The 27,730-nt window shown below is 50.3% G+C and overlaps 1 protein-coding gene across 1 annotated transcript in view; it reads left to right on the top strand.

Annotated features, from left to right (window-relative positions):
- LOC144144316 (solute carrier family 12 member 9) overlaps positions 1-26,576 on the top strand; it is a 49,519-nt gene extending 22,943 nt beyond the window's left edge. The window contains exons 4-12 of the mRNA XM_077675701.1: positions 111-404; positions 2,612-2,719; positions 7,008-7,119; positions 9,323-9,480; positions 9,548-9,630; positions 13,267-13,391; positions 15,217-15,838; positions 24,107-24,472; positions 24,561-26,576. Coding sequence (XP_077531827.1) covers positions 111-404; positions 2,612-2,719; positions 7,008-7,119; positions 9,323-9,480; positions 9,548-9,630; positions 13,267-13,391; positions 15,217-15,838; positions 24,107-24,472; positions 24,561-24,887 — 2,195 coding nt within the window. The 3' untranslated portion in view covers positions 24,888-26,576. The remainder of the gene's footprint in view (positions 1-110; positions 405-2,611; positions 2,720-7,007; positions 7,120-9,322; positions 9,481-9,547; positions 9,631-13,266; positions 13,392-15,216; positions 15,839-24,106; positions 24,473-24,560) is intronic.
- Positions 26,577-27,730: the final 1,154 nt, after the last annotated feature.

Here is a 27,730-nt window from a genome sequence, read left to right as displayed (position 1 = left end):
AGTGCTTGTCGCCTTGCTGTAACTGGGAAAGTGGCTGCCTCACAACAGCCGTTCTTCAGAGAGCCTGGCCCGTGTTGCCCTCCCTTGCATGTCCCTCTGATGGCCACCAGGCGGGGTGGCGCGGCTGCTGCCCGAGGGCTTCTGGTACAACCTTCTGTACGGCACGGGGGTGAACTTTGTGAACCTGGTGGTGTGCCTGGTGGGGGCGGCCATGTTTGCCAAGACGACGGTGGTCATCTTCGGGGTGGTCATCGTGTCCGCCCTGTCTGTGGTGGTGAGCTTCCTGGCGCAGCCGGCCTTTGACGTGCTGCTGCCCCAGGAGAACCAGCACATGCGCGACCTCAACATCACCCACGCACCCTACACCGGCTTCAGCTGGCTCACCTTCACCAACAACATCTGGTGTGAGTGCAGCTCTGGCCAGTCCCTCGTTCCTGCGGATGGCCGCCCCACGCCAACACACAGGGACCAGCCGAGGGAATTTTCCTGTCCGCCTCGGCAGAAAACGCCCACACTAATTGGGAGAAATTACTGGCACCGCCAGGAATCGAACCTGTACCCGAATACAAAAACTGAGCGAGAGCCCGTTCGTTTTACCGACTAAGCTACACCCACACGAGGAGATGGGGAGACAGACGGTGTCCTCAACGAGCGCAGCAGCGGGTCTACTGCGTGGGCTCAGTCAAAGCCCTCATGTGAAGTGTAAACCCCATAATTTGTGATAATGGTGTTCACGGGGTTTGGATTAGTAGGGAACGGAACAGGGTCTGAGGAAAGTGTTTGGGCCTTGGCGGGAACGCATGAAACAAAAGTGAGGGGGAGGCAGCGAGAGAGATGGCGCCATAGCCGCGCGTGCCGCCCTCCTCCTCACCCTTCAAAAGACGCTCCTCTCCATTTTATTTCCGCTGTCGCTGCTGCGTTCGGTCACTCGGTTATGCAGACACTGCCCCCGCAAAAGCCAGGTAATGGCTGCCACAGTCTCTGGTCTCGCTCTTTGTAGAGCCACATGTGTGAATTCAAGTGACATAGCATGGGTAATGGTTGTGGGTGTAGTTTACCGCTTCACAGTCCAACCACCTTCACAGGGTGGATTGGAGCCTTTTTTTTGGTTTCTTTGCCCAAAAACTTTGACTTCAAAGTTTGACCCACCGCGGTGACTCAGCGGCTAAGGCTGCTCACCCCAAAGACTCAGCTGAATCAATCTCAGCTGCAGTGGCTACCTTTCGGAAGGAGGTGAAAAGCGTGGTTTCGGGACCGTTAAAATCCCTGGCTGGCCAAAGTTAATCCGGAGCCTTCTGCTACGGTGTGCCTCAAATCTCTGGTGTAGCTTCAGCGCTTCAACCCAATAATCTTACCTGATCTTGATTGAAAAATTTAATTTTGTGTTCATAGTCAAATCCACATAATTGAATGTTAGTTGTTTCATTTAAATTACATCTCCGCCAGCAACAAATACAGAAAGGATTGTCATGTTCACCCCAAGTTTTTAGGAGTAACAAAAAATAGCAAATAAAGTGTACAGCTCCAGAGGTGTCTCTCCTAAGAACCATTACCAGTAAAAGCACTTGTTTTCGGCTAATGCGCCTCGAAAGTTACACCCACTCTTGTTTATATTTATAGTTTAGCAGAGTCAATCGGAATGACATTAGGTCAGTAACGGGGGAAATTTATTATATGTTCAGTAGTTGTATTTTCTGTTTGCAAACACTGAAAAGCTATCGTGGGTGTGTATTGTGTAGGGCCTTTTGTTTGTATGTTTCATAATTTTATAAAATGAGTAGTAAAAATTAAATTGTTCTTTCACATTAAAACACGAGAAAAACTGGTTTTTATTACCTTCAAATTTAAAAAACTGTTCACTTGCAAAAAAAAATTGCTTAAGTTGGAGAGATGAAAACGTTTCTTACAAGCAGCATTACAATTGTGCTTCTTTTGTTTTGGCGTGGCAGCATCCTGAGGGGGCAACAGCTCCACTACAAAGGACCCAACAAGCTTCATTTGTCCGTACTTCCGGGTCATTCCATGTCAAATGTTCCAGGCAGTGCACTCGACCATCTTCGATTACACTATAAAAAATCATGGTCGATCCCTTCACTGTAACAGATTCTTGGAGGAAAAAAAAAATTTTTCTCCCTCTCACAGCAATTTCAATATCATGGCTTAGACCAAAGCTTAGGCTGCAAAAGTAAAACATTGTACAAAGCATGGTATAAAAAATCCCACTTAGCAGAAACACAACTGCGCTTCCTTGCCACAACACACTGAGCCCGCTAGTGTGTGCGGAAATGTGTTCTGTGGGAAAGCAGTGTGGCATTTCTGGGTCATATTTGGACAGTTTGGTGCGCAAGCAGTTTGGTGGCGGCGATGGTAAGGGCTTTGGCAAAGGCAGCGTAACCGAGCAAGTGGAGGCAGGGAAGCGGCGGAGGCCACGCCATTCCCCCAGCCTGCACACAGCGCTGGCTGGTGACTGGTGGGGGCTGGAGTAATCCTGCTCCCGGATGAGACATGCCGTCATGTGCAGTGTGAATGAACGGATCTTCCCGCGTCAGTGACTTGGAAACACCTGCCTTCAGCGAGGCCTTACGGGCGTTATCCCGTGTGTTGCTTGCAGCTGCCTACACCATCGACTACACCACCAAGACCATGACCACCTTCCCCATCGTGTTTGGTGTGCTGTTCAGCGGTGTCACGGGCATCATGGCTGGCGCCAACATGTCTGGTGAGTGGCCGGGTGCTGGCCTCCCTTTGTCGTTGGGGGCAACCCAGCAGGGGTGTCTCAGCCTGCTTTGAAGGGGGTTTCAAGCGAAAGGCTCGCCTTCCTGTACGCCTCGGGCTTTGCAATCGCTGTGCTGCCCGCCGCCTTTTCTTCTCACCGTTTGCGGGGTGAGCGCTGCACGGCGGTTAGGGGCTCGTGCAGTGTTTTGGTTCGCTATCGCTTCTTTAAGCCTTTCCGCACCCTAAAAAAGTTGTTATATTGATGTCGGTAAGCAAATAGTGCGTTAAGGGCACTTCCAAAGACAGATGCATCTTGGTAGAGCGCTCAAATGCCAACAGCTATCCGGGGACGCGGTTCTGCGTGCTCCTTGGCCGCTCTTACGGCCGTCAGCGACAGCAGCAGCATATCCCTACTGTCACCTCCGAATACATCAGGCACAAGTGCATTCTATTGTTGCCTCATTTAGACCTGATACTGGCAGTGAGAGGTTGGTTTCGTTTTGCAGTGTGGACAGCAAATGCGGCTTCGTTTCGAATATATGCGCCGCAGAAGAAATGTTTCGGGGATGTGATTACTCAATAACTGACAATACCTTGCGCTTCTTATTAGAATATAAAGCCAGAAAATGCTAGGTATGTTTTAAGGCTGCGTCATTAAATATGTGCCCGCTTACGCCTTATAGCAAGAACCAAGGAAAGTTAATGAAACCCCAGAAAAATAATTAGTCTTCAAGTTCTGAAGAAACAACAGCTCGTACAAGAATGAAAAAACCCAATGCGGCTACAGAAATGCTAAATACGTTCGTCTAAACTTTGCCAGGTATGACTCGCCAGACCAACTAGATGCGAAATGCATATCGACATGGTGGGGGGAGCAGGAGGGGGATGCAAAACTGTTGTTGTGTACAAATGCAGAGCGAAGTCAAGAAATGAATGATTTAGTAGTAATATAACACACACAAGCTGCACATCACTTTTTTTTTTTTGTTTTTTTACTTGAACGAACAGCTGATTGCTTGGCAAACACATTTCTTGAAGTATACAGGGTAGGCAGTTCACAAGTGATAGAAGGTGTCGTTGGAAGAGTATGGTATCTGATAAGACCCCCTGATTCCAGTTTGTGCTAGACTCTGCAGGCTCCCTGGGTCATATGATGATGTTTCGAAGAAGCGTTTAGTCGTGGATGCGGCTTTCTCTAAGCCTCTGGCTGCGCTGCTCATGGAGGATATATGTAGCAGATAAATGTTCGTGCGCACTCACCTCGTGACAAAATGACCCAGCATAACTTTTTGTTGTGTGCTGATTCCAGAGTGTAATTTTTCATCATTTGTAGTACTTCTTTCATAGAATGTTTGTCAAATTTATGCCACATTGGCTTGTCCAGGGTAGTGATCAATATCTGAGGTATTACATTGGCAAGCATAACTGGCGTGCTGCTGGTATGAGTGCTTCGCTAGATTATGTAAGCACACAAAACCGATATACGTCGTAATGTATTACCGTCACATGACCATCCGAGAAAACGCTGCTTACGGAGACACCGTTAGTAAATTTCAGGGCAGTGGAATTACAGTGAGCTCCATGCATATCCCAGCTTCGTGACTCCTGCCTGTGACACACACCTGGCGCATATACGGACCGAATGTACCACACAACGATTGCATCAGAAACATGTACACTCAAGTAAATACACCACATTTGCAAACAGAGTGACTGCTCCCCATAAATGTGCATTTCCAACGCGAACGTGCCACCAAAGCAGCGGCGACAGTGGGGAGTGGGCCGGAGCCTCCTGCAGCTGCTTTCAAAACGGGCCGCTAGGATGATTTCAGTGGTGCGCCTAGAGGCAGCGCTTGAGGCTGATAGCTATTTGAGCATTGATTCGGTGATGAAAGATGCCTTAATTCCTGAGCAATGGCTAATCAAACGACACATTTCCTTTCCTCATTTCCCTCTCAGCAATTTCATTACACAAACAGTGGCAGCTACACCCACTGTTTGCGTAATGGTAAACCAGAAGCAGGCTTCATTGAAAAGTTTAGCTGTCAATTTCTTCGCTTGACAACACTGGAAATGGCCACACACATGGCCGAAGCGCCATGGGCATGACGCGGCTTGTGCCACTGCAGCCTCACACCAAGCGTGCGTCGTCTGCTCCTTTTCAACCCGATTCTCGAGGGTGGTGTCAACAGAGTTGTTATTAATCGCGCTCACATTGGAGTCGAGGCATTACTTTGCGTTCAGTGGACTAGAGCTTGGAATGTCCAACCGATATCATGGGCTTAGCTCAGGCAAGTACCGCCATCCCGCGGAGCCCGACGTAACCAGTGACGGCGCACTCACACGGTTGCCTGCATGCTGCCTCGCTATTGAATGCAGGCTATGCATTGCTGCCACGTACCAAGTGGTTCTAGTTTTGGTCAAATGAGTCGTGCCTCCCCGAACTCGCACGTCCTTTGCTGCTCTGGGCCGCTAAGAAAAATGTTTCTTCGTGGGATACATAATCAGTACTGCATGCTTTGTTGAAGAAAAGCATACTGATTTCACTAAGCCTCCCATTAACGGGACAGTGAAGGCAAATAGCAAGTTGGGCTCAGACGAAAGTTCAACCGCCCCGAAGCTCTCTCTGTTTATTCGGCGGTGAAAGATGCTTTAATTGCCAAGAAATTACCACTTGAAAAGTGCATTTCATTCCTCACCCCATTTCATGACGTTTCGCGTGATGTCAACGGAGGCCGTGAGCGAGTGAGGCAGCATTATGGTCTAGCAGGAAAACTGAAACGTGCTAAGCGAACCATCGCAGCTGCAGGAGCCATTGGTCGCGCACCCGGCGCATACGACAAAGCAACTTGCCTACCTGCCGCTCTCTGTGCATCAGTCTTGGTGCTGCACGGTATGTGAGATGGTGGTTCAACGATGGGGTTGTGCAGCGTGGCCTTTTGCTTTACCCACGAACCTTCTTTTGTTGTTTGTTCGGACTGTCTTTTATTTTTGCATCGGGTCGATGCACTCTTAGAGGGTGGGTAATGCTGCGAACCATGTATGGGTTTGTTTATTTATTGTTTGTTTTTACTGCCGGGCCACGCCTGGCTGTGTTATCTGCGTTCTAAGCAAAGCGCGTCTTGCATTCTTTATTTTTATGCCGCACGGGCTATCACATTCAGATAAGCAGACTGTTTCGCCCTAACGTCGCTAGCCCAGAATAATCTTCTGTGATCTACAATGTTGTGGATGTGAATCGACAGTTCCAGAAACACTCGCGCCGAAAGATAAAAGCCTGCAGAGCAGACGGCGCAGCATTCGATTCGACGACATTCGCCTGCGCAAGTCACATTGTTGACCGCTGCTTTGCCGCCTCTGTATTCTGTTGAGTTGTTAGGGGAGCACAAGTTCGCTCCAATAAACTTGTTTCTCCTTCAAGACAACTGCGTCGTCCTTGGCTTCGTGACAATATTGTCCCTTTTAGGCCGTTTGAATGTTGTCGTTGAACCAACTGCTCGTGCGTGGCCGCTGCATGCCGCCTTGAATAGTGGCGGCGCCGCCAGCATGGAGAGTAGCGCCATCCAGCGGCAGCCCGGGATGACGTTGCGTGCATCTGAAGATGCAGACTGTACCCAAGATAAATGTTCCCGTATCTTTTTTGTTGGTTTGTTTAGTGTGACAAGAGCATGCCGAATCGTAACAAAGTGGCTATGCCCACAGTACTGCACAAAGGGTCGCACAATCACTTGGCTGAGTATTGCAGCAGTTATTGCACCGAAACCGAATCGAACTTGTTGGCTTTTGGAGTCCCCGCATGATCTGTCAGCTGGGCTCTCATCATATTGCTTCTAGCATTCTTTTTGTTCTTTGACATTCAAACATGACACTACAGAAACTTCCAGTTGAGCACTTGCAAACGCGAATTGTTGAAATATTGGTCATGCAATTTAAACCACTTTCCGTGTAAGCTGCGCGGTATGGCCAGTGGCGGCGATACCTGTGTTCACGTTCCCGCCTGTTTCCACCTTGTGTTAGAAATGTGTAAGAGGCATATTGGGGCATAAGAGGCATATTGGAGTTCTGGGTGATCTTATCAATTGATCAAGAGCAACTTGTATTTTGACTTCACTGTCCCTTTAAGGTTGTTAGTTGAACCCGGGGAAAGGAAGCGAGAAAAACAGCTGAGCTGGTGGTATCTCGGTGCTGCTCTTCAGTCTCTGAGGATGCTGGCTGCGAGGCAGTCTGGCTGAGAGAGGGGCCCGGGTTGGCGAGCTGACCCTCCAATGGCGGACCCCTTGCCTGCCTTGCAGGGGAGCTGAAGGACCCGGCCAAGGCCATTCCGCGGGGCACCCTGTCTGCGGTCGGGTTCACCTTTGTCACCTACGTCCTGCTCATGTTCATGACTGCCGGCACCTGCTCCAGGTCGGCATCGTCCCTGGCTTGCCCACTCAAGTAGTACCCCTGAGGCCCTCACCAAGCCTGCTCATCCTTTGCATTTACGAGGGCTCTGGTGGTGTGCTGCCTACTGTCTTTGGTTTACAGAATGATGCAGCTTTTCCTCTTTCCCCCACAAAGGCCATGTGGACGATTACGAGTACGCGGTATTCACATAGAAGTTTAGCGGGCGATTTCTTCTCTTGGCAACACTGAAACCCGCCATGACCGTGACCACCGTGTCTGCGCATGGAGAAAGAAAAAACAGGTCCCTGCGTCCGTCGTCTCCGCCGTTGCCACGCGATTTTCGGCCGTGGCGTCAGTCAGCAGATGTGAACAATCGCAGTGGCAATGTGCGGTGATGCTCCCCTTTGCCTAGAGAACTCCGCATCACAACCGGAGAACGGAGCTGTGGTTGCAAAAAGCGGCACGACACCCGAAATGCACAACGCTGCAGTGCAGTTGCCTGTGAGCACGGATATTGACACAGTTGTGCCCGCACCTTGGCCACGGCAGAGTCGTTGAGTGCGAAAGCCCAATAATGCTTCCGAACAGGTTCAAGCAGTAGCGTAGCGGCGTAGCAGCGAGTGCATTGTCAGCTGGGAGACTAGCGACGTCTATTGGAGAGTGGCCGAACGGCCGAAATGGAAGCGTTCGTAGAGAGCTGAGCAATCTGTGGCCGATACCAAAACACGGCAGCTGGCAATCACTTCCCTCGTGTCTTGTGACAGGTTTGCTGTTGGGTGCTGCGCAAAACAGCAGTTAACTCTTTCGCTACGGTGGAAAAACGGCCGATTTTGAGGGCTTCCACAAAACTATTTCTTTCTCTTGAGCTAGTGGACACATTTAGCATTGCTATGCATGGAATTGTAGCTTATAGATTGCTCTTACAAACGCATAACAGCAGTTTTGTGAAAGGCACAATTACTTAGTTTATTAGTCAAATAATCAGAAAAAATTGCACAAAAAATGTATACACGCAAGGTATATAAGTGATTGTAATGAGCCTTCAAATTGTTCCTACATTTCTTGGCTATGATTCAATATATATATTCAATGCTGTACACCAAGTTTTGTATTTTTGTGGGCCCGTCAACCTAGCGGAACTGACAGCTGTGCCACTCCTCGAAGCCACTCAAGTGTAAGGCATCCAAACACACTTTTTGTGTTCTGACACAAAATCCTTTTCACTTTAGTGGTAAAAAACCAGAAAAAAAAATTCAGCGCTCTTGAGAAGTGTCGCGCATCACTCCGTAGCAGTAATCTGACACGAGTGCCAGGCTATCATGAAGGTGATAACGCGATATGATGTGGTGCATTTGGCAGAATATCCCCACCGTACGTTGTCCAGACCCTACACATCAATGTGTAAAGCAGCAGTCGTCAGATAGGAAGCCCGTTTTGTTTATAAATACAGCCCAAAGTCAAAAACGGACCTACCTGGCAGCACCTGTCGGTCTGAGGCATTTGAATGAGAGCATCTTCATCAGAACTAAAATCTAGCGAATCCACATCGTTTGTGGAGTCATCACTGCCGCTGGGGTAACAAAAATTAGTAGCAGCAGCTGCTGAACTCCCTGCCACAGCTGTCCGCTTTTGCGGAGTGCACCGTGAAGCAGACGCCGTTTTCACACAACTCGCCACTATCGCGGGTTCAAATTTCACTCTTGGCGCGGTCTCTGCACGCGAAATATCAACAAAACATAATAAAATCGAGAAATGAGTAGTCAATAAATACGCCAGATGGCGTTAGTTGTCTGCCAGGCGCCATTTTTAGCTTTTGCGGGACGTTTGAAATCATCGGAACTCCGTGTCTGATGGCCTATGGCGTCGTAAGGAAAGAGTTAACGTCGAGGTAATGCTTTTGAGCTCGCTGGGACAGCCTGATGTGAGCGCTGCCATGCCTGCCCATGTCTGCGCGTCCCCGTTGCTGAGGCACCGCACACGGTTGCTGGCATGTGCGCCACGCCAGTGAGTGCGACATGCTCTGCACCGACTCCTGCTTGGGTATCCTGGGTCCTTTAATAGGACCATTCCAGGGAATGCTAGGCAAGGATAAGTTGTAGACATTATGCGGTCTGCACTTTTCCTTTGTCAGCTTTCGTATAGCCGAAATAAAAATTTCTGGCTGGCTGGACTGGAGAGTGTGTGTTTATAGGGTGCTGACACTGTGTGGACCCCCTCCCCCCAGGCTGCTGCTGCAGAACAACGTGCTGTACATGCAGTACATCGACCTGTGGCCGCCATTTGTGGCCATTGGCATCTTCTTTGCCACCCTGTCGGCATCCCTGAGCAACCTGATTGGGGCGTCGCGCGTGCTCGAGGCGCTGGGCAAGGACGAGCTCTTCGGTGAGTCTTCCAAGGGCGGTCTGTCACTGCTGCTGGGCTGAGTGCTGACCAGGGGGTGCTGCTGCAGGGGTGGTGCTGCGGCCAGTGAGCGTCCTGGTCTACAAGAGCAACCCCTGGGCAGCGGTCCTCATCTCCTGGTTCCTTGTGCAGGTGGGCTTCTCACTAAGGGGCTCACCAGCAGAGGGGAGCATCGAACATGCATGCATATTTTGTTGCTCTTTTTTTCTTTCTTTGGGTGACGTGGGCATGGCAGTGTGGAAAGGGCGTAACCGAGCAAGCAGGAGGGCAAGGTTAAAAAAATGCTCAAATGAGACTTTTATACAGTACTACTGTAGGCTCCCAATAAGACAAACTCAAAGGGACTGCAAAAATTTGTTCGTATGATCAGAAGAAACCCGTCTTAAGTGGGCGTTTTTCGCATTGTGACGTTACAAGAGAGCAAAAATGTTGTTCATCTTAATTTGGCCATAGGGTTTGTCTTAACGGGAGTCCTCTGTTCAGGCAAAGCTTTTCTCAACTGCTAAATCCGGTGGCATCAATATTGTTGAGCAAAATCAAAACACTAGGCATATTTAAGGCAAGGCATCAATACACGAGTGATATTTTCATTGTTTTTTTAATTGCAATTACAAGGCTGCTTGCTTTTTTCAAAAGCAAATAGAAAATACGCCTTTTTGATTAAAAAATGATGGCTTCCTTTTTTATCAGGGTGGTGTTGCACAGTGACCTAAGTAATAACGTCACTGTACAATCACCATGCCAATAAAAAAAGAACACGGAAAATTTCCCTGTATGGTATTTTGTGCTAGTGTGACTACTTTGTTTGTATGTCTTCCTAACTTTTCTCTGCTCATTTGTACATACGTTTTGATGTACGTAGGTTTTGTACGTAGGTTTTGGTTTTTATGTAGGATAGGACATTTATGTACAAAACCTATGTACATAAAAAAGTTTTGATTGATCAGCACTAAAATAGAAAAACAATGAAATAAATAACTCCTCAGGTATATTAAAGGTTACTGAAACGTCGTTTAAATTCATCAAAGTCCTTTTTAAGTGCCAATGATCCTGGTAGATGGTTCCAGTCTGATGCTGTGTTGGGAATAAAGGAATTGGAATGTGCTGTAGTCTGACAATGCAGAATGCCAGCCTTCTGCAAATAATGATCAATGCGTTGTGAAATCTGAGCTAGAGGACTTAGTATGTATTTTTTAGGTGTGTGTTTTGGTGATAAATTTTAAAGAATAGGCAAAGACAAGCTACCTTTCGGCGCAAAGCAAGACGAGGTAGTGATAATGCATTTTTAGTGGCAGTGACACTAGATAGGCGGTTATAATTACCAGAAATAAAGAGAGCTGTTGGTTTTGGACCACTTCGAACGCTTCAGTGAGTGCTTCAGTCTGTGGGTCCCAAATTGGTGCGGCATACTCGAGTTTAGACCTTACAAGAGAAGTGTAAAGAAGGAGCTTCACGGAAGGCATTGCTGCTTTAAAATTTCAGATAACCCAACGCACGGTTAGCATTCGATATAATGTATGTTATGTGTTTGTTCCAGGCAAGGTTAGAAGTTAAGAGTAGACCAAGGTATTTGTAAGAGCTAACAACCGATAGCGTTGTATTGTTAATATTATAAACGGGAGCAACCGACGCAGATCAATCTGACGAGTCATAAATTTACATTTAGTTGGGTTAAGACCCGTTTTCCATTTAGAGCATCAATCCAACATGTGGTCAAGATCAGCCTGTAGTAGAGCAGTGTGACTAGTATTTTTGACTTCTTGGTAAATTATGCAGTCTTCAGCAAAAAGTTTAATTGGTGAGATAATAGCATTCGGTAAATCTTTAATATGAACTAGAAAGAGAAGAGGGCCTAATGCCGATCCTTGGGGGACACCAGACGTTAAGGAAATAGAACAGTGATCGTTGGTGAGAACATACTGGGAGGGACTAGTAAAAAAGTATTATATCCATGTCAGTTTGTTAGGTTCAGTATTCAAAACCTTTAATTTGGTTAGAAGTAAGTTAGAAGTAAGAAAAAAACTTTCTAAATTCATGTTGGGCTGGAGTGAAAAAAAGACGATTCCAGGAAGCGTGTTAAGTGCGAGACTATGATATGTTCCATAATCTTGCAAGGTATACTGGGTAGAGATATTGGTTGATAATTTGTGGGGACGTGCTTATCACTGGATGTGAAGTGGAACCACCTTGCCGATTGACCAGTCCTCAGGAAGAATACCATTCTCTAAAGATTGTTGAAATATTTTGTACAAAATGATAGCAGACTATATTTTAGTATTTTTCAGTATTTTAGTGTTTATATCATCCGGTCCAGCAGAAGAACAGATTTTGAGGTGGTCAATTATTTTGACAATGTCATCAATGTCAAAAGTGATTGGATCCATTGGAAGCATAGTTCGACAAGTGTAGTATGGTACACGTTCATTAGTGACTGGAGAAAAAGCTTGCTTAAAAGTTTGGTTAAGCAAGTTGACACATTTACTGGGCATGACAGGAGCTAATCAAGATTCATGTAGAGATATTGTCGATCTGTCGGTCTTGTGTACTATGCTCCAAAATTTTTTAAGTGCTGAGCAATTTAGGCACTCGCCTTTTTGTCGTAGCTCGCTCGCTGGACCCAAGTAGAGCAACAGGGCGTTCCGTTGTAGCACTGTCGTCGCGGCGTACCCCAGAGGCTTCGAAAGCTAAGCGGTGTATATAGTCATAAGCGTTCAAAACTCGTGAACCGCTGTTGCTTGTCTTGCATCTCCCCGTTGTTTATAGCGCAAAGAAAACTATAGGTACATTTGAGGCAAAATGTACGTAATTAATTGGCAGCACCCATGTTCATTTAATTAGGAACGCTCGTTAGGTTGGTTATGATAGTAGGCGAAAAAAGCGGCTGCGCAATAAAAAAATGGTGCATTCGAAATGACGCAAAAAAGCTCCAGCCACGCAAAAAAAAAAATACACATTCGAAATGGCGCAAAACAGCTCCAGCGTACAAAATTAAAGCAAGCACACAGAGAACACAACTCCCGCTGGCGCAGTTTCAGGCGCACGCAAACACTGTGAAGGCGGGAAATTTGAATTGCATGGGGTGGTAGCAGTGAGCGGATAACGGCAGTACAGCACATTATGGCGAATCACTGCTCTGCACTTCCATCAGCTTTCACATTGAGTGAACAGCTTTAATTTTTTGTGTTGTTTGTTAGCATTGATGGCAAAGTGACTGTAGATGGGCCTGCAGATGGGCCTGCAGATGGGCCTGCAGGTTGTGTGGCCCCCTCCCACTCGTGTGTTGGCCCTTCGAAGATGCCATGGGCATAGCTCGGCTGGTTCAGTGTGTGTGCGGAAGGGCCCATGGTGGCACAGTGCCGCTGTGGAGGGGCTGCTTGGGCTGCTCACAGGGCCAGCCAAGTGGTGCCACTACAGGCGTGTTTAGTTCCCGCCTCATGAACCATGCTGGGACGTCCCCAATGTCTGGCTCGGGGGCAGCAGTGCTCAAACTTTAGCAAGGGAGCAGGCCTTCAAAGTGCCCTTTTGCCTTGGTTTCCTTATCACTTGACCGGCATGCAGTGTGAGGGATTGTGCTCAAGTGCAGCTTGTTTTAGTCGCTCTGGGAGGCATGACCTGTCCCAAGCAAAGTGCTCTGGTGCGGTAGTGTGCAGTCCTGTTAGCACTGCAAGGTGAAGGCGGCACGAACTGTGGTGTGACGCCGCCAATGCCTCTGAATGGTAAACCAGCGGGGCCACTCACTCGTGTGTCCCCCTCTGCCTCCTCCTCCAGCTGATCCTGTTCATAGGCAGCCTCAACACCATAGCACAGGTCACATCCGTCTTCTTCTTGCTCTCCTACCTGTCCACCAATTTGGCCTGCCTCGCCCTGGACCTGGCCTCGGCACCAAACTTTAGGTGGGTGTTCTTCTCCCCGCCTCCACCGTGCAGACTGGGAGACCAGTGGTCTTCTGACCCGGCCAACTGCTCCTGAACATGATCGGCACCGCATTATCTTCTTAGGGCAAGCTGCGTAATGAAAAAACAGAAGTTGGCTGCAATATGCATGTGGGGCATGTGAAAACTTCTGCAGGAGCTGTCAAGGCCAAGAGGTCCTGGAAACCATTTTTATGTTGTTGGCTTATCTGGGTGCTGTAGATTGTTGTTCATTCACTTTGTGCCTTGTTAATGTGTGCACTTGCAAGAAACAGTTCAAAGTGCCATGCTAGCATTGATGCAAGAATCTGGGATACTTGGTACACTTCTAGAAGGGACTATGCGCTCTAAAACAACTACAGTTGAAACTCGATTTTACGAAATGCTATTCTACGAATTTCCCGATTTAGCGAACAAATTCGGATCCCCCCCCCACAGTTGCCCATAGGCTTAATGCTTTTACAAACTCGAAATAACAAAACAAACTTCGCTGCCAAACCCAATTTAATGAAGCATTCTGGGAAAAAAGATGCATGGAAAAAGTTTTTTCCAAATTTATGGCGTCTAGAATGTCTGGCAGTGTGCTGCCAGCGCAGTGCAAGTATGCGAGCTGGCAGCGTGCTGTTAGCTTGTGTTGCGGGCTCCACAGGCCCGCAACACGGACAGGAAGAGGCATCGGCCAGTTGTTGGGAAGTGCTTCGTTGGCATGACAAAGTAGCCACAGATGAGAACTTTGGGAACGTTGACACAGACGCGCACACTGACACAACCAGAGTTCTCGACGATGAGGAGGTAGTGCAGCTTCTTTCCGGTGCACAAGAGGAGTCTGAAGATGCGAACGATCCGGATATTGTGAAAGCTCTCGTGCCCACACCAATCTAGGGGATGGGCGCCATCGGCCTTTGGAGGCAATTTGCCGAATACGAGGGTGTCGAGGACGCTTTGACTTCACTGGCAAGCAATGAGAAATGTGTGCTCATGCTGCTCACAGAGGGTGTGCAGGCGAAAATCACAAGCTTTTTCTCAAGGCAATAAGTTTGTCGTTCTGTCGATTTTACAAAGTTCCCAGTTTGTTGAAATAATTTGCAGGTCCCAGTGACTTCGTTAAATCGAGGTTCAACTGTACATTGTGCTGCTGCACCCAACGGCACAGGTTTAATCCCAGCTATGGCAGCCACTTTTCTGATGGAGGCAATAAACTGAAACGCCCATGTGTCAAAAATTCGGCGCATATTAAAGATGCCTAGTTGGTCAAAATTATTCTGCAGCCTTCCACTATGGCACACCCCATACCCCAGGTGTAGCTTCAACACATATCCCCCCCCCCCCCTCCCCTTTTCAAAAATTAAAAAGTTTATACATTATACTTACGAACAAAAAGGTTGCGGTGGTCATTGGGAGGTGTCTTGAGAGTGTGTCATTGAGGAGCAGCTAGTGTGCTGGGTACAGCAGCAACTGTGTGAATAAATTTCGAGCCGCTTACTGTCTTAAAACGTGACATGTTGACGAGCATTGCTTTGCTCGGTCATCCCTGATTGAAGCGAAATGCAGACGCCCACATGCATGTAACTGCTCTGTAGGGAGTCCTGTATAGTCCTTCCACTGCAGTGTGCCTCGTGGCTGGTGCTAAGCCCTGCTGGAGGCCCAAAATCTGAATGACGCTTCTTGTGATGAAACTGAGTGGCAGTAGTGAAGGTATGGCGACTTTGCATCAGTTTTGCCAAGCTGCTGCATTGCGCAACGGGGGACTGCAGTCTCAGGTGGCGGCTAAGCCCTCTCCTTCCCTCTCCTCTCCTCTCCTCTGCAGGCCATCGTTCAAGTACTTCTCGTGGCACAGCTCCCTGCTGGGCCTGCTGGGCTGTGGCACGATGATGTTTGTGGTGAGCCCGCTGTACGCAGCCATCGCCATCATCGTGTGCCTGGTGCTGGTGATCGTGCTGCACCTGCGGTCGCCGCCCGTGCGCTGGGGCTCCATCAGCCAGGCGCTGATCTTCCACCAGGTGCGCAAGTACCTGCTGCTGCTGGACAGCCGCAAGGACCACGTCAAGTACTGGCGCCCCCAGTTCCTGCTGCTGGTGGCCAACCCGCGCTCCTCGCTGCCCCTCATCCTGTTCGCCAACGACCTGAAGAAGAGCGGCCTGTACGTGCTCGGCCACGTCAAGGTGGGCCGGCCCGGGGAGTACGCCAGCGCCGACCCCGTGCTCGAGGAGTACCCCTACTGGCTGGCCCTGCTGGACCGGCTGCGCGTCAAGGCCTTCGTCGAGGTCACCATGGCCCCCTCGGTGCTCGAGGGCCTCCACCACCTGGTGCGCGTCTCGGGCCTGGGCGCCATGAAGCCCAACACCATCCTCTTCGGCTTCTTCGACGACAGCCACCCCACCGACTTCTTCGACCAGAACAGCTCCTTCAAGGACCTGCGCGCCGCCAAGGCAGGTCCAAGGGGGCTGCACATGGGACAGTGCCCGTTTCGCTTAGTTCGCTTCCCGTTGTTCTGCTCTGGAACGGGAAGAATGGGGGTTCGTGTTTGCGTAAAAAATGACAATTAAGAATAAGTGCTAACACATAGTGAGGTTTATTATTTTTTTTTGACAAGAATGTGGACCATTACATAGCTCATTTGCATGCATAAAAAATTCGAGAACACCTAAGCACTTCTTGTCCCATACCGTTTGATGGGGCAGCGGCAAATGAGTTTCCACCCTGATCCCCAGAAACGAATGCCAGCAGTCCTGAATTTGATACCCAGTAGATTTGCTTGACACGCTGGCCATAGATGAAAAAAGTTTCAAGCACCATTTGTCTTGGGGCGCCCATTGGGATGAGGTGCACGATTGTTAGGCACGAAGCCTCCGAGCGGGCTGGGTGCGTGCTTCGTGTTGTGCTTCGAGCACTTCGTGAGTGTGCTCCGTTGGTCTGTGCCTCGAAATTAGGGGCCATTCAAAGTTGCGCTGTGCACTTTGTTACTTACTTAGGTAAGTGTAGTTAGAATTGGCTGTATTTACACTGCATACAAATGGGGAGAAGGCACTGAATGAGAGGCGCAGCAGATGACCGCTTCAGCTCTGGCATGCCTTTTCGAGGTGTTTATTCTTAAAGCATTGTACATGAGGAGGTAGCAACGGATCAACCTTCAGCCCCTCATGTGCACGTATATATCCAGACGAAGGGATAACAAGCAGAAAGTATATGAATATTCATGGCGTGCATCGGCATTCCAGGCGTAGTTTTTTCTAGAAAGTGTGGAGGAGTGAACGCCCTGGCCGACACTTTTGTTACCGCCCATTCTGTTGCCCCCTGGCAGTCCTTGCGCTCAAGAAAAACACGACTTGCAGCAGTTTTCGTTCAGTGGGCTGCTGTAATCTTCTCCTTTTGCTGCAGTAGGTGTATGCGTCAGTAATCCCGCCAAGCAGTGTGTTTTATTTTTTCTTTATCCCTTTTATGCCGTGTTTCTGAATTTTTGAGTTTATTCTCGTATAACACCCCCCCTACAACAATGCCTTGGTACAAATGTGGTATGTCAACAGACAAACAAATAAATAAATAAACTATGCTCGCCAATTACGCAAAGAGCTAAACTCTGACCATCGAGACAGGCAGAGAGAGTGTGGAAGCAGGCCTGTTGAAGGAGAGAGGGTGCCAGCCAGATGAAATGCGACTGTAATGGACCTCGAGGTCCTCCGGCTGCCAAGCCGTCGAGAGAGAGCCGAGAGCGCACGTCTGATGAGAATGAGGGCTTTAATGGAACAGCTCCGCGTGGAGCGCGAGCGCGTGCCACCGCTCGGTTCGTGCTGGTGAAGATGATGATGATCAGCGTCGTCTGTTATGGCGCAGAAGAGGAAGAAGTTCCAACACTCTCCCCCGCCGACAGATGACGCAGGTGCGCTACATTTGAATGGTCTTCGCAGAGTGGGTGTAATTCTTGCTTGAGCGAATATGGCTTGGCTGAAAACTTCGGCCGACGAAGCATCGCCAATGTCGTCTCTTTTTTAGTCGGCGACTGGTACCCAGAACCTCTTGCGCACTTTGGTCAGAATGTCTCGTACTTCCCCATGGAGGACCTGTGCGTGGGCGTGCTGGATCACGAGAGATGTTCGGTTCTTTCTTGGTTCCTTTTTTCAGGTGATCTCGAGTCGTTGTTTCATACCTTCGCACAAGCTTGACACCTTTTTCTAGCTTTTCCGTTGAGCTGGGGATCCGCATCGTCGCAATAGCAAGGCTATTTCCTAGGTCGAAGCTTGGTTTCCACAGGGAAACAACCTCTTGTCGCTCATTCGTCGCTTCGACGGCCTTTTTTACTCGTGTCATAGCCAATTTGGTGGTGCCCCAGCTTTGTTTGTTCTTGCATTTGGCGCCTATGCCTCCAACTTGCGATGAACGGTTCAGAACCTTTGACACCTCGTTGGCTCCCACGCACGCACGGAGCACGATAACGTTGGCGCAGTGGGTGACATTTACTCCTACTGCCAGCGGGCCCTGTACAGTCCAGCCCAGCAACGTTTGCACTGCTTTGAGCGTAGTGGTCAGTGGTTTTACATTGCCGGTCACTAGATCCCAGTAGTGGTCCGCACCAATCAGGATGGATATTTTGATTTCACCGAATCGCTGTGCTCTGAGTGCCCTTGTGTCCAAGTTGCATTTCTTTCATCTTCGTGATGACTTCGTCGTCCGGTACGGGAATGTGCTCGTTGCATATTGCGTCGATTTCGAGCACCTCAATCTGTACGGGCCTCTCTGTCTTTCCGCTATCTATAGACAGACGTACTTTACGGAAGGTTTTTGTCTCCTTTGGACCTCCAAAGACACCAACAGTCAAGGTCTCCTCTTCTACAAACTCGCACCCTAGTTTCTTGGACGCTTCTGCAGTGATGAAACTGCGTTGGCTTCCGCCATCGAAAAGAATTCGGTGGCGTCCCGAGGATGCGGAGCCTGCGGCTGTTGCTATCAAAGTTTGGAGGAGGACCGTGGGTCCAGTAGAGGCCACGTTGCTTTTGCTCGGGGTGTCTGCCATGCACATGGTGGTTGCATGCTTTCGAGCACACTTGCGGCAGCGCAGTCGACCTCGGCAGTCCTTGGACAAGTGGCCTTTCTTCAGACATCGGAAGCATCGACCTTCCCTGGTGAGCAGCTGCTTTTTTCGCGTGATGTCCCATTCATCGAGGTCGCAGACCTCTGAACGATGCTTTGTGGACTGGCAGAACAGGCACCGCTGAGTGTTGTTCGCTGAAAGGTGTAGAGCCGACATGCTATGTATGTCACAGTGTTGCAGCTTTCTAGGCGGCTCTTCTGGGGCCACCAGCACGTCTAAGCTGCCTCAGCTTGACTTAATGAAATTTGACGGGAACCGGAAGAACTGGCAGCGTTTCTGGATGCAGTTTTCATCGGCTGTGCACAACAACAGCGAACTGAGCACTGCGGACAAATTTAACTATCTGAACACCCTCCTGACCGGAGCTGCCGCATCGGCCATCTCTGGACTCCAGGCCAGCGAGGAGTGTTACAATGACGCCACCGACATCCTAAAGAAGCTCGCGCTCGCGCTCCACGCATTGCAGTTCCATTAAAGCCCTCATTCTCATCAGATGTGCGCTCTCCGCTCTCTCTCGACGGCTTGGTGGACCTCGAGGTCCATTACATGGTGCCGGAAACCCGGGATCTCGCGACAAGGCCTACCTCATCGACGCCCGGAGCCGCGCAAGCCCTTTGAACCGACGCGACGCCGGCGATCTTGGCCTCAGAAACCCCGGCTGCCTGCTGACCGCCATGGAACGGCTACTCCGACGTCGCCAGAGCCTCCGCTCTCAGCTGGACGGCATAATAATCGAAGCGGAAGAGGCACTGCGAGGGCAGCCTGGACTTTCGGCGTCCGAGGTGAGCGTTCTGCTTGAACGAACCGAAGCGCTCCACCAGCAGATAAGGAAGCTCGACGACCGTATTTTCGACGAGACGCCAGACGACCTGCTGGATAATGAGACGTCGGACGCTGGGAGATACGGCGATAAGGTTATGAACACGGCAGCGGCCCTGCGCTTCAGGTTGCAAGACGCTCTCGCATCCAGACCTACACGACTGCCGAGTTCCCAGACTCCGACCGCCAGCAAGGCTAAGTTGCCTCAGCTTGACCTTCTAAAGTTCGATGGGAACCGGAAGAACTGGCAGCGCTTTTGGATGCAGTTCGCGTCGGCCGTGCATAATAATGACGATCTGAGCACTGCAGACAAATTCAGCTATTTGAACACCCTCGTCACAGGAGCTGCCGCATCGGCCATCTCTGGACTCCAGCCGAGCGAGGAGTGCTACAAAGACGCCATCAATATTTTACGAAAGCGCTTCGGTGACGAAAGGCTCATCGTACAGGATCACCTCAGAAGCCTTCTGGACCTGAGACCAGTTTCGTCGTCTTCGAACGTGCATCAACTTCGACTGCTATACGACGAGGTCCAAGTACACGTAAGAAGTTTGAAGGCGCTTGGCACTAGTCCCGCTAATTACTGCCTAATGTTACGGGAGATCCTGTTCAGAGTACTACCATGCGACATGGTTCTGAAGTTTCACGAGCGCTTTCAGCCCACCGACACCTTCAACAATGGCATCCATCTCAACTGAAGTAATAAGGGACCGTCAAAACCAGTTGGCACAGCCTGAACAAGAGCTTCAGCAGCTTCTCCAGTTCATCGACCATCAAGTTCAGTGTCGAGAAGCCGTGGAGCACCATACAGTAGTAAGGACCTCAGACGTCGCTGTGACCCCAGAAGAGCCACCTAGAAAGCAGCAACGCTGTGACGTACACACCATGTCGGCTCTACACCTTTCAGCGAACAACACTCAGCGGTGCCTGTTCTGCCAGTCCAGAAAGCATCGTTCAGAGGTCTGCGACTTCGATGAATGGAACCTCACGCGAAAAAAACAACTGCTCACAAAGGAAGGTCGATGCTTCCGATGCCTGAAGAAAGGCCACTTGTCCAAGGACTGCCGAGGTCGACTACGGTGCGGCAAGTGTGCTCGAAAGCATGCAACGACCATGTGCATGTCAGACGCCACAAGCAGCAAAACCGTGACCTCTACACCCGTCAGCCTGTTTTCCCGGTTTTCGGCACCATGTGTTGGACCTCTGGGTCCTCCAGACGTGTCGCTCCGCTTCCTGAGCATCGCGCCGCAGCTGGAGGACCCAGAGGTCCAACACATGGGGACCATGTGTTGGACCTCTGGGTCCTCCAGCTGCGGCGCGATTCTCAGGAAGGGGAGCGACACGTCGTGATCCGATGAGGGTTTAATGGAATCTAGAAGAAGAAGAGCGCGAGCCGGCGCAGCCACGCGAGCATGCGACAGCTCGTGAAAAGCAGCATGAATGATGATGATCAGTGTCGTCTGCAAGCAGCGAGGAAGTCCCAACAGCGACTGTATGCCAGCTAACCGGCAGCCATCTCCAATCTTGCTGCATGAAAGTTGGAAGGAATGTCCATATACCTGAACTTTCAACTCGAAGTGAGAACTGAAACGGAATGTTTTTCGGTTTGGCTCCTCAACGAAATAATAAAGGACGTTTGGTTTACGTGCTTATTCCTGCCAAAATATCGTAATTTGTCTTTTGGTTCTGGTCTTTGTTCTGCTCTGACACCCCGCTGTCAACTGAAACCCTGTTGAAAAAATTAGGATTAGACAGTTGATTTTCTTCAAATCAGGTAGCGTTGAGCTGAAACCAAGGATAGTTTAGAAGAGTGCAGTTTAACACATATAACTGTCGCACACGGCATGTGGAAGCAATCTCTCTGGGAGTCAGATTGAGTGCTGAGGTTCTTTGAAGCCTGTCGTTGTTGTGCCCTGTGGTGTGGCAGTTTTCTGAATGTATGTTTTCTCTCTTAATGGCTCACGGAGTGATCAAGACAGCCATTGGTCAGCTCCTAGGCCTGTGGCCTGCAGCAGGAATTGAGACAGTAAAGGCAAGCTGACAGAACTGCCATTAGGTAATTGACACTCGCTGGTCACTTTGCAAGAAATTACTCATTGATCGGCAGTGCGGGATCAGCTGCGTAGTGCCGTCACCGTGAGCCATAGGACCGGTTCTTGAAATGATTACAAAACTTGAGAGCATTTTACTTACAGCATTGTGCTTTATGGGGTCACCCCACTTGCTCAGCCGGCAAGTGGGCTTTGCCTGCCGGCACCTTGGTGAAATAACTAAAGAATACAAAAACACTGGCTAACTCTAGCTCAGTCTGTCACTGCATACACAAATAATAGGTCTGGTTGCGGAGCGAGGGTGGCCTGCTTCTGCCTTCTTCGGTGGTCCGAACCCAGAGACCGTCCACTCAGTTTTTTGGCGGAGTCGCAGAAGCCGACCACCCCCAACTTTCTCTGCTCCCTTCTGGACAGCAGCGCGCCCCGCGGGCTACACAGCTCACGGGGAAATGGTGAAGCTGTGTTGTCGCCCCACCGCTCATGAATGCCGCGCAACCCGTCGCCAGAGTGGGCCCGCTTTGAACGAATGCGGGAGGGTTTGCGCATTCCCACAGCTTGCAAGTCATTCTAATCTCACACAAACCGGTGAAAGCATAGCTGCGAAGCGCAACTGGCCTGTGCCGCTGTTAAGATCGAGTTCTTCTTTCATACACCTTTGTGGTGACTGAACACCAGGTTAGCTCCTTTAAAATTGGTCTTGGCTATACGCCTCCGGCTTCACGATGGCTGTGCCACCTGCCGCCGCTTGTCCGCAGCGTCTACGGGAGGACTGACGGGGGCGCATGCAATGTTTTGCTTCCCTTTTGCCTTTTCGCGCCCTAATCAACTTGTTACGGTCACGCCTGTAAGCAAAATAGTGCGTTTAGGGCACTTCATTCAAAAACCAGCTGCAACTTGGTAGAGTGCCCGGACGCTAACAAAAACTATCTGGGGACAGGGTTCTGCACGCTTGCTGACCGCTCTTACGGGCGTCTGGCACGGCAGCAGTGTCATCACCACTGTCTACTCTGAACACGTGAGGCACAAGAGAATTCTATTGTCGCCTCGTTTAGACATGATACTGGCACAGCGAGGTTGGTTTAGTCTTGCAACACAGACAACGAATGCGGTTTCGCTTCGAATGTATACGTCGTAGATAAATGTGTCTTGGTGATGTGCTTATCCCAATACCTGACAACCACTTGTGCATTTTAAAGGAGCCGGCTACGTCACAGTCTCCGTGACATGATGGTGCCCTCCATAGCAGGTGCAGAGGTGTGGAGGGCTGTTACTTAGGGAGCTGTTTTACGGCATTCACATTGTTACAAATGCGTAATTTTTGAACATTCAGCTGCCTCGTGTACAGAAAATTTGGTAATGTTTTTTCTTCGCGAAAGTTTCATTGATGCCAAATGGTCGAGAGAAAGCTTTGTGCTCACAAGAGAACCTTTGAACGTTGCCTAGTATGGGCAACTGGTGGAAAATGGGAACCCCTCCCTTGCAGCAGGATTTTACTGTGAATGTACTGGCTTATTGGCAGTGCTAGCAAAGAATTAACGGACGGAGAGAGAAATACAGATGCTACAACTCGTACCCTATACGATCTGCAAACTCCTCTGTAACCATCTGGCAGCAGCTGTGACAGTGGCTAAGTCAAATCTGATGGGATGGTCCATCTGATGGGATTATCCAAAGATTTAAATGTACATTGGCGTCCATGTGCTGGCCCAGTGGATTGTCATAAAATACGTGTACTGTGATCTTGTAGTAGTCCAATCAGTGGGCTTTTGGGGAGTGCGCCTGGACGCTTCAGCACGGCCAATGGCCAGGGAAGAGTGGCTCTTTAAAAGGGCCATGCAGACAAAACACGTTTGGTTCATTTGAAAGGTTGCCTTGTTAGAATCATAGTGACACCACTCTTAATGTAAACTTCGCTCAAATAGGCTATATACTAATAAGTAAAAAAAGGGAAGGGCCATGCGACCCACCAGCTCATTTCCCGCAGCATAACGTATGATGTCATGTGATTGGCTGAGGCCAGCAAAAGTAAACGCAACTTATGCAGGGCTTATAAGCTTGGCGAACGAGCAGTTTGTGCTTAAAATTAGGGAACATTCTTTTTATAGCAGTGAGAATGGCGGGCTAAACAGTGGAAGTTACAAAAGTACACGTAAACATAGAAGTGCCGATGCGTACTGCTGGTGGTACTGCAAGCACTATGCTTGTTTTAGCTGCACAGCACTGCGGCGCTTTGGGGTTGTCTCAGACGACAGTGGCCGATTGGCGTACGTGACGGTGGCTTATGTGCCCATATTTGTCGAGCAAACACCGTGTTTCACGAAACAATTTTCTACCTTGACCAAAACAAGCCAGGTGCAAATACGGTCAGAAACAAAGCCAAGGCAGAAAATGGCCCGCCACGGTAGGGTGGTGCCATCTAGGTTGACTAACGGTAAAGAAGGCTCTGCAGCAGCTTGAATACCCGTTCTTGTGGTGTCATTTCAGATGTCATGAAAACACAACTTGGGGGGAGAATCAAAATTTTAACTTGAATTGATTAATTTCTCGGTGGATAAAGCATAATTTGCTTCCCGATGCTGGGGGAAGTATAAAAGACGAAATCCTTGGAATAAAACGAACTTGTGTTTTGTCTGCATGACCCCTTTAGATGACAGAGATCTCCGTTTGGCACGTGCCTGCATTTGTGTGGAAGGCTGTTTCCGGCGTGACCTTGGCGGCTGTGGTCGGCCCCCGTGGTGCAGGTGCGGGAGGAGGCGTTCCTGGGGCTGCGGGACGCGTCGAGCGAGCGGCCCCTGGGCCCCGCGGAGTACGTGGCCATGGTGTACGACTGCGTGTTCTGGATGCAGAAGAACGTGTGCCTGGCGCGCCACTTCCAGCACCTGGACAAGGCGGCCGTGGTGCGCTCCCGCTCGCGGCTCTACATCGACGTGTGGCCCCTGAACTTCCTGCAGCCGGGCGGCAGCCCCGGCAGCATCGACAACTGCTGGCTCTTCACCATGCAGCTGGCCTGCATCCTGCACATGGTGCCCGGCTGGAAGCACGCCACCACGCTGCGCATCTTCATGTGCGTCGGCCCCTGCGGTGCGGGGGGCGACGGCGGCGAGGAGGTGCGCCCCTCTTTCTCTCCCCCCTCCTCCTCCTGTCGGGTGGTGGACGGGCCAGTGACGCAGCCGCCGTGGTTGCTTGGGTGTGCAGGTGGCCCGCCACCGGCGCCACTGGGAAGGCATGCTGCAGCTGCTGCGCATCGAGGCGACCATCAGCGTGGTGCTGTGGGACCACGTGGCGAGCCTGCTGGAGGGGCCGCGCGACGACTACCTGCACGCCGTCAACGCCATGATCAAGCAGCACTCGCAGACCACTGCCGTGCTGTTCCTCTACCTGCCGCCCCCCCCGCCCCCGCCCGAGGACGGCAGCGACGCCCAGCGGCTGGCCTACCTCAGCCAGCTGGAGCTGCTCACCTCGGGCCTGCCGCCCACCCTGCTGGTGCACGGCATCTCACCCGTAACTTCGACCACCCTCTGATCTGACGCCCGTTGACGTGCGGTAGCCGGTTGATGAGCAGTGTGTGCAGCTTGCTTTCTGTCGCCCCCCGTATTGTGCACTCGGGACTGATTGGCAAAAACACGTTTTCTCTTTTGTCGTCGTTGCGTGTGCATTTGTTTTTCTGTGCATTTGTTTGCATCCATGCTCTGCCGTGACTTCTTTTTGCTTGTCCTCAAAGGACCAAGGGAATGAACTTCCATCATTCGTCTGTCTCAATTCCTCAAGTTGGAGAAGCGAGTGAAAGATAACTCCTGCCCTGCAGAAGGCTTAAAGTTTGTACTTCTCCCACGTGATAAACTGCGGAGAAATGTGTAAGGTGTAATAATATGGGCTCTAGCACCTGGTCGAAAGATTCTCTTGTGAATGGCGACAGTGCACATTTCTCCTTCACCAAAGGTGTGACTTCATATGACTGACTGTGTATGTGTGGCAGTGTACATATTTAGACTGTCTGCAAGGAAGGCCATGCAAACTTTGTGCAAAAAGAGGTGGTGTGCAGCACACAACAGTGGCATCCCCAGCTGTTCAAGGCAGCACGTTTTCTTGTTCATGCCGTGAAGGAAGAGGCGAGAGTGTTTTTATTGTCTCTTCTGGCGTCCTCTCTTCGGTGCTTGGAGGTTATGTCTCAAACCTGAGTTCTGTCTCTCGCAGGCACAGTAAGCAGGCAGGTCTTTTGGGGCCGGTGCAGTGGCCACTTTGCAGTGGGCCCCCCACATGGTGCACGTTTTTTGCTTGCTCTCCTTGGATGCCGTGCCGAAGCACGGAGTGGCCCTCTGCTGCCGAGAGCAGGTGGCCAGTACTGGTCCTCGTCTAGCGCCCACCCTCATTTCTTCTTCCAGTTGTGTCAAGAACATGGTGGGAATCTCCACTGCATGAAGTGCTTTGGTGCTGGCTTATGTCCACATGCTCAGCTTCCCGGTAACGTAAATGACTTGGTGGCGGCGACTTTGGGCAAGGGGTGTGGTGATACTGTACTGGTGTGTCCATAGGACTCTCGGAGGGGTGTGACCCAAATAGCGTACACCTTGTGCCTCCACCTGTCAGCGTAGTGCCTTCAATTGCATCAGCTCTGCCCCGCTCTGCTCCCCGGGGGCAGATGCGGCCACACAGCCCACTGGTGCCCGCCTGGTGATGTCGGGGAGACATATCACGGACGGGCCACGCATGCCTGCACCCCTGGCCGGGATGGCCCTGGGTACCGGTGAACCTCTTGGCTCCCTTCTTCGGTGATGTTAGGTCCGCGTCATTGACTGCTTTTCTCCCGTTCTTGCGCGGATACACTGCGTGCAATGCAGTATCACAAACGCGAGAGGTTGTATGTACGATATCCACTCATTGCAAGGCAGCAAAGCGATATTTTCATGAACTGCAGTTCTCCTTCGCTTGGCTTTTTTTTTCTTTAATGTTAAACAGGCCCGGCGTGTATTGTGTACACACTGTATTTGTTGTGCTTATAAACATAAGTTATGGGCAGTTGCGAATATTGTTGCTTTGGAGGTTGTGTTACCACTTCAAACTCACAAGAGTTGTACGTCTTTTGCTTTGACTCCTCGTCCAAAGGCTGTGTAACCTTTACCAGGAGTGGTTATTGTTTAACCGACATTTATTTAAGAAAATTGTTTTTCTTTTGTAGTTTTTGGTGTTGTACAGTAAAAAGGTTTTGTGAAAGCTGCGGTGTTTGTAGCATTCCTGATGCATTGGACTAGGACTTTGCAGGTCACAGCTGGACCAAGGGGAAAGAAAACATCCAGGCCGTGTCTCCTGGAGGTCAGCCTTTGTGGTGGGACCATGAGTGTGCACATTTTTCTCATTTGAAAAGTTTCTCCCTTTGCCCTTATTTTGGCATGCCGGGTGGGGAGGTGACCTCACGGTCACACATGGTGTTCGGGAAGCACTGCATAGAAGCTGTGATCAGAGCGTTGTAACTATGCATCGTGCTCAGTGAAATCTGGGGAAAGGTAAGGCTGGCCTGGCAGCTTTCGTGTGCGGTGTGGCACAGTAACGACATTGTAATGACACTAACAACACGGTGTGGCACAGACACTGGACGCTGCAAGAGCACGTATCATGTGAATGTAATCCGTAGGATGTGCAGTGTACACGCAACTTCATGGCAGTGGTAGCTTGGTTGCATCATCACGATGATGAGGGGCTGGAAGTAACGCTAGAGCTGAGCGTTAATTGTAGGTGCGTAGTGGCACTCTTGTCGTTCGTCATTGTCTTTCTGCTAGTCCCCCCTGGTGCGGCTGGGCATGAGCCCCCCCTCGCTAGGGCCCAATGGAGGGCGTGCTGTGGAACCTGGCACTGGAGTAACGTAGATACGCCGTGGGGACCTCTCTGAGCGCCTTCTTTGCACTCGGGCCTAGCCCGGTTTGTGGGGGCGGCGGTCTCGGCCACATGTGCGCTAGCTGGCTGTGTGGGGCACACCGGCCCTGCAGTAGCAGCTGACTTGCGAGGGAAGATGCTGGAAGGTGGAAGGTAGCAAGCCATTGAAGGAGCCCATGGAAGTTGCCAGCGCCCATCGGGAAGGAAAACGGTACGGACGAGCTCCCACTGCTCTGGTGCACGCCTTTTCCGTAATGCAGGCTGTATTTTTTGCTCCGAGCGTCTGCTAAAATTTTGTTTCTGAAACCATACGCATTGGCACGTATCCTCCATGGTATGGGGCATGTTGTTTGGTAGAAGTCCACTCTGGAAGCCTTTCAGCTCTCATGTGCCACCGTCTTGTCAAGGGGACAGCTGCTCCATTTGTCACGCATCTGCTTGTTTTTCTTTGGCTGAAATACATTTGTCACTAACTTCACCTTCGCTTCACTTTACGA

This window comes from Haemaphysalis longicornis, unplaced genomic scaffold, assembly GCF_048455015.1.
Source record: "Haemaphysalis longicornis isolate Haplotype H1 unplaced genomic scaffold, Haemaphysalis longicornis Haplotype H1 scaffold_7, whole genome shotgun sequence".
NCBI lineage: Eukaryota > Metazoa > Arthropoda > Arachnida > Ixodida > Ixodidae > Haemaphysalis > Haemaphysalis longicornis.
Note: the sequence above shows the minus strand (reverse complement) of the source record. Positions and strands in the feature narration are given on the sequence as shown.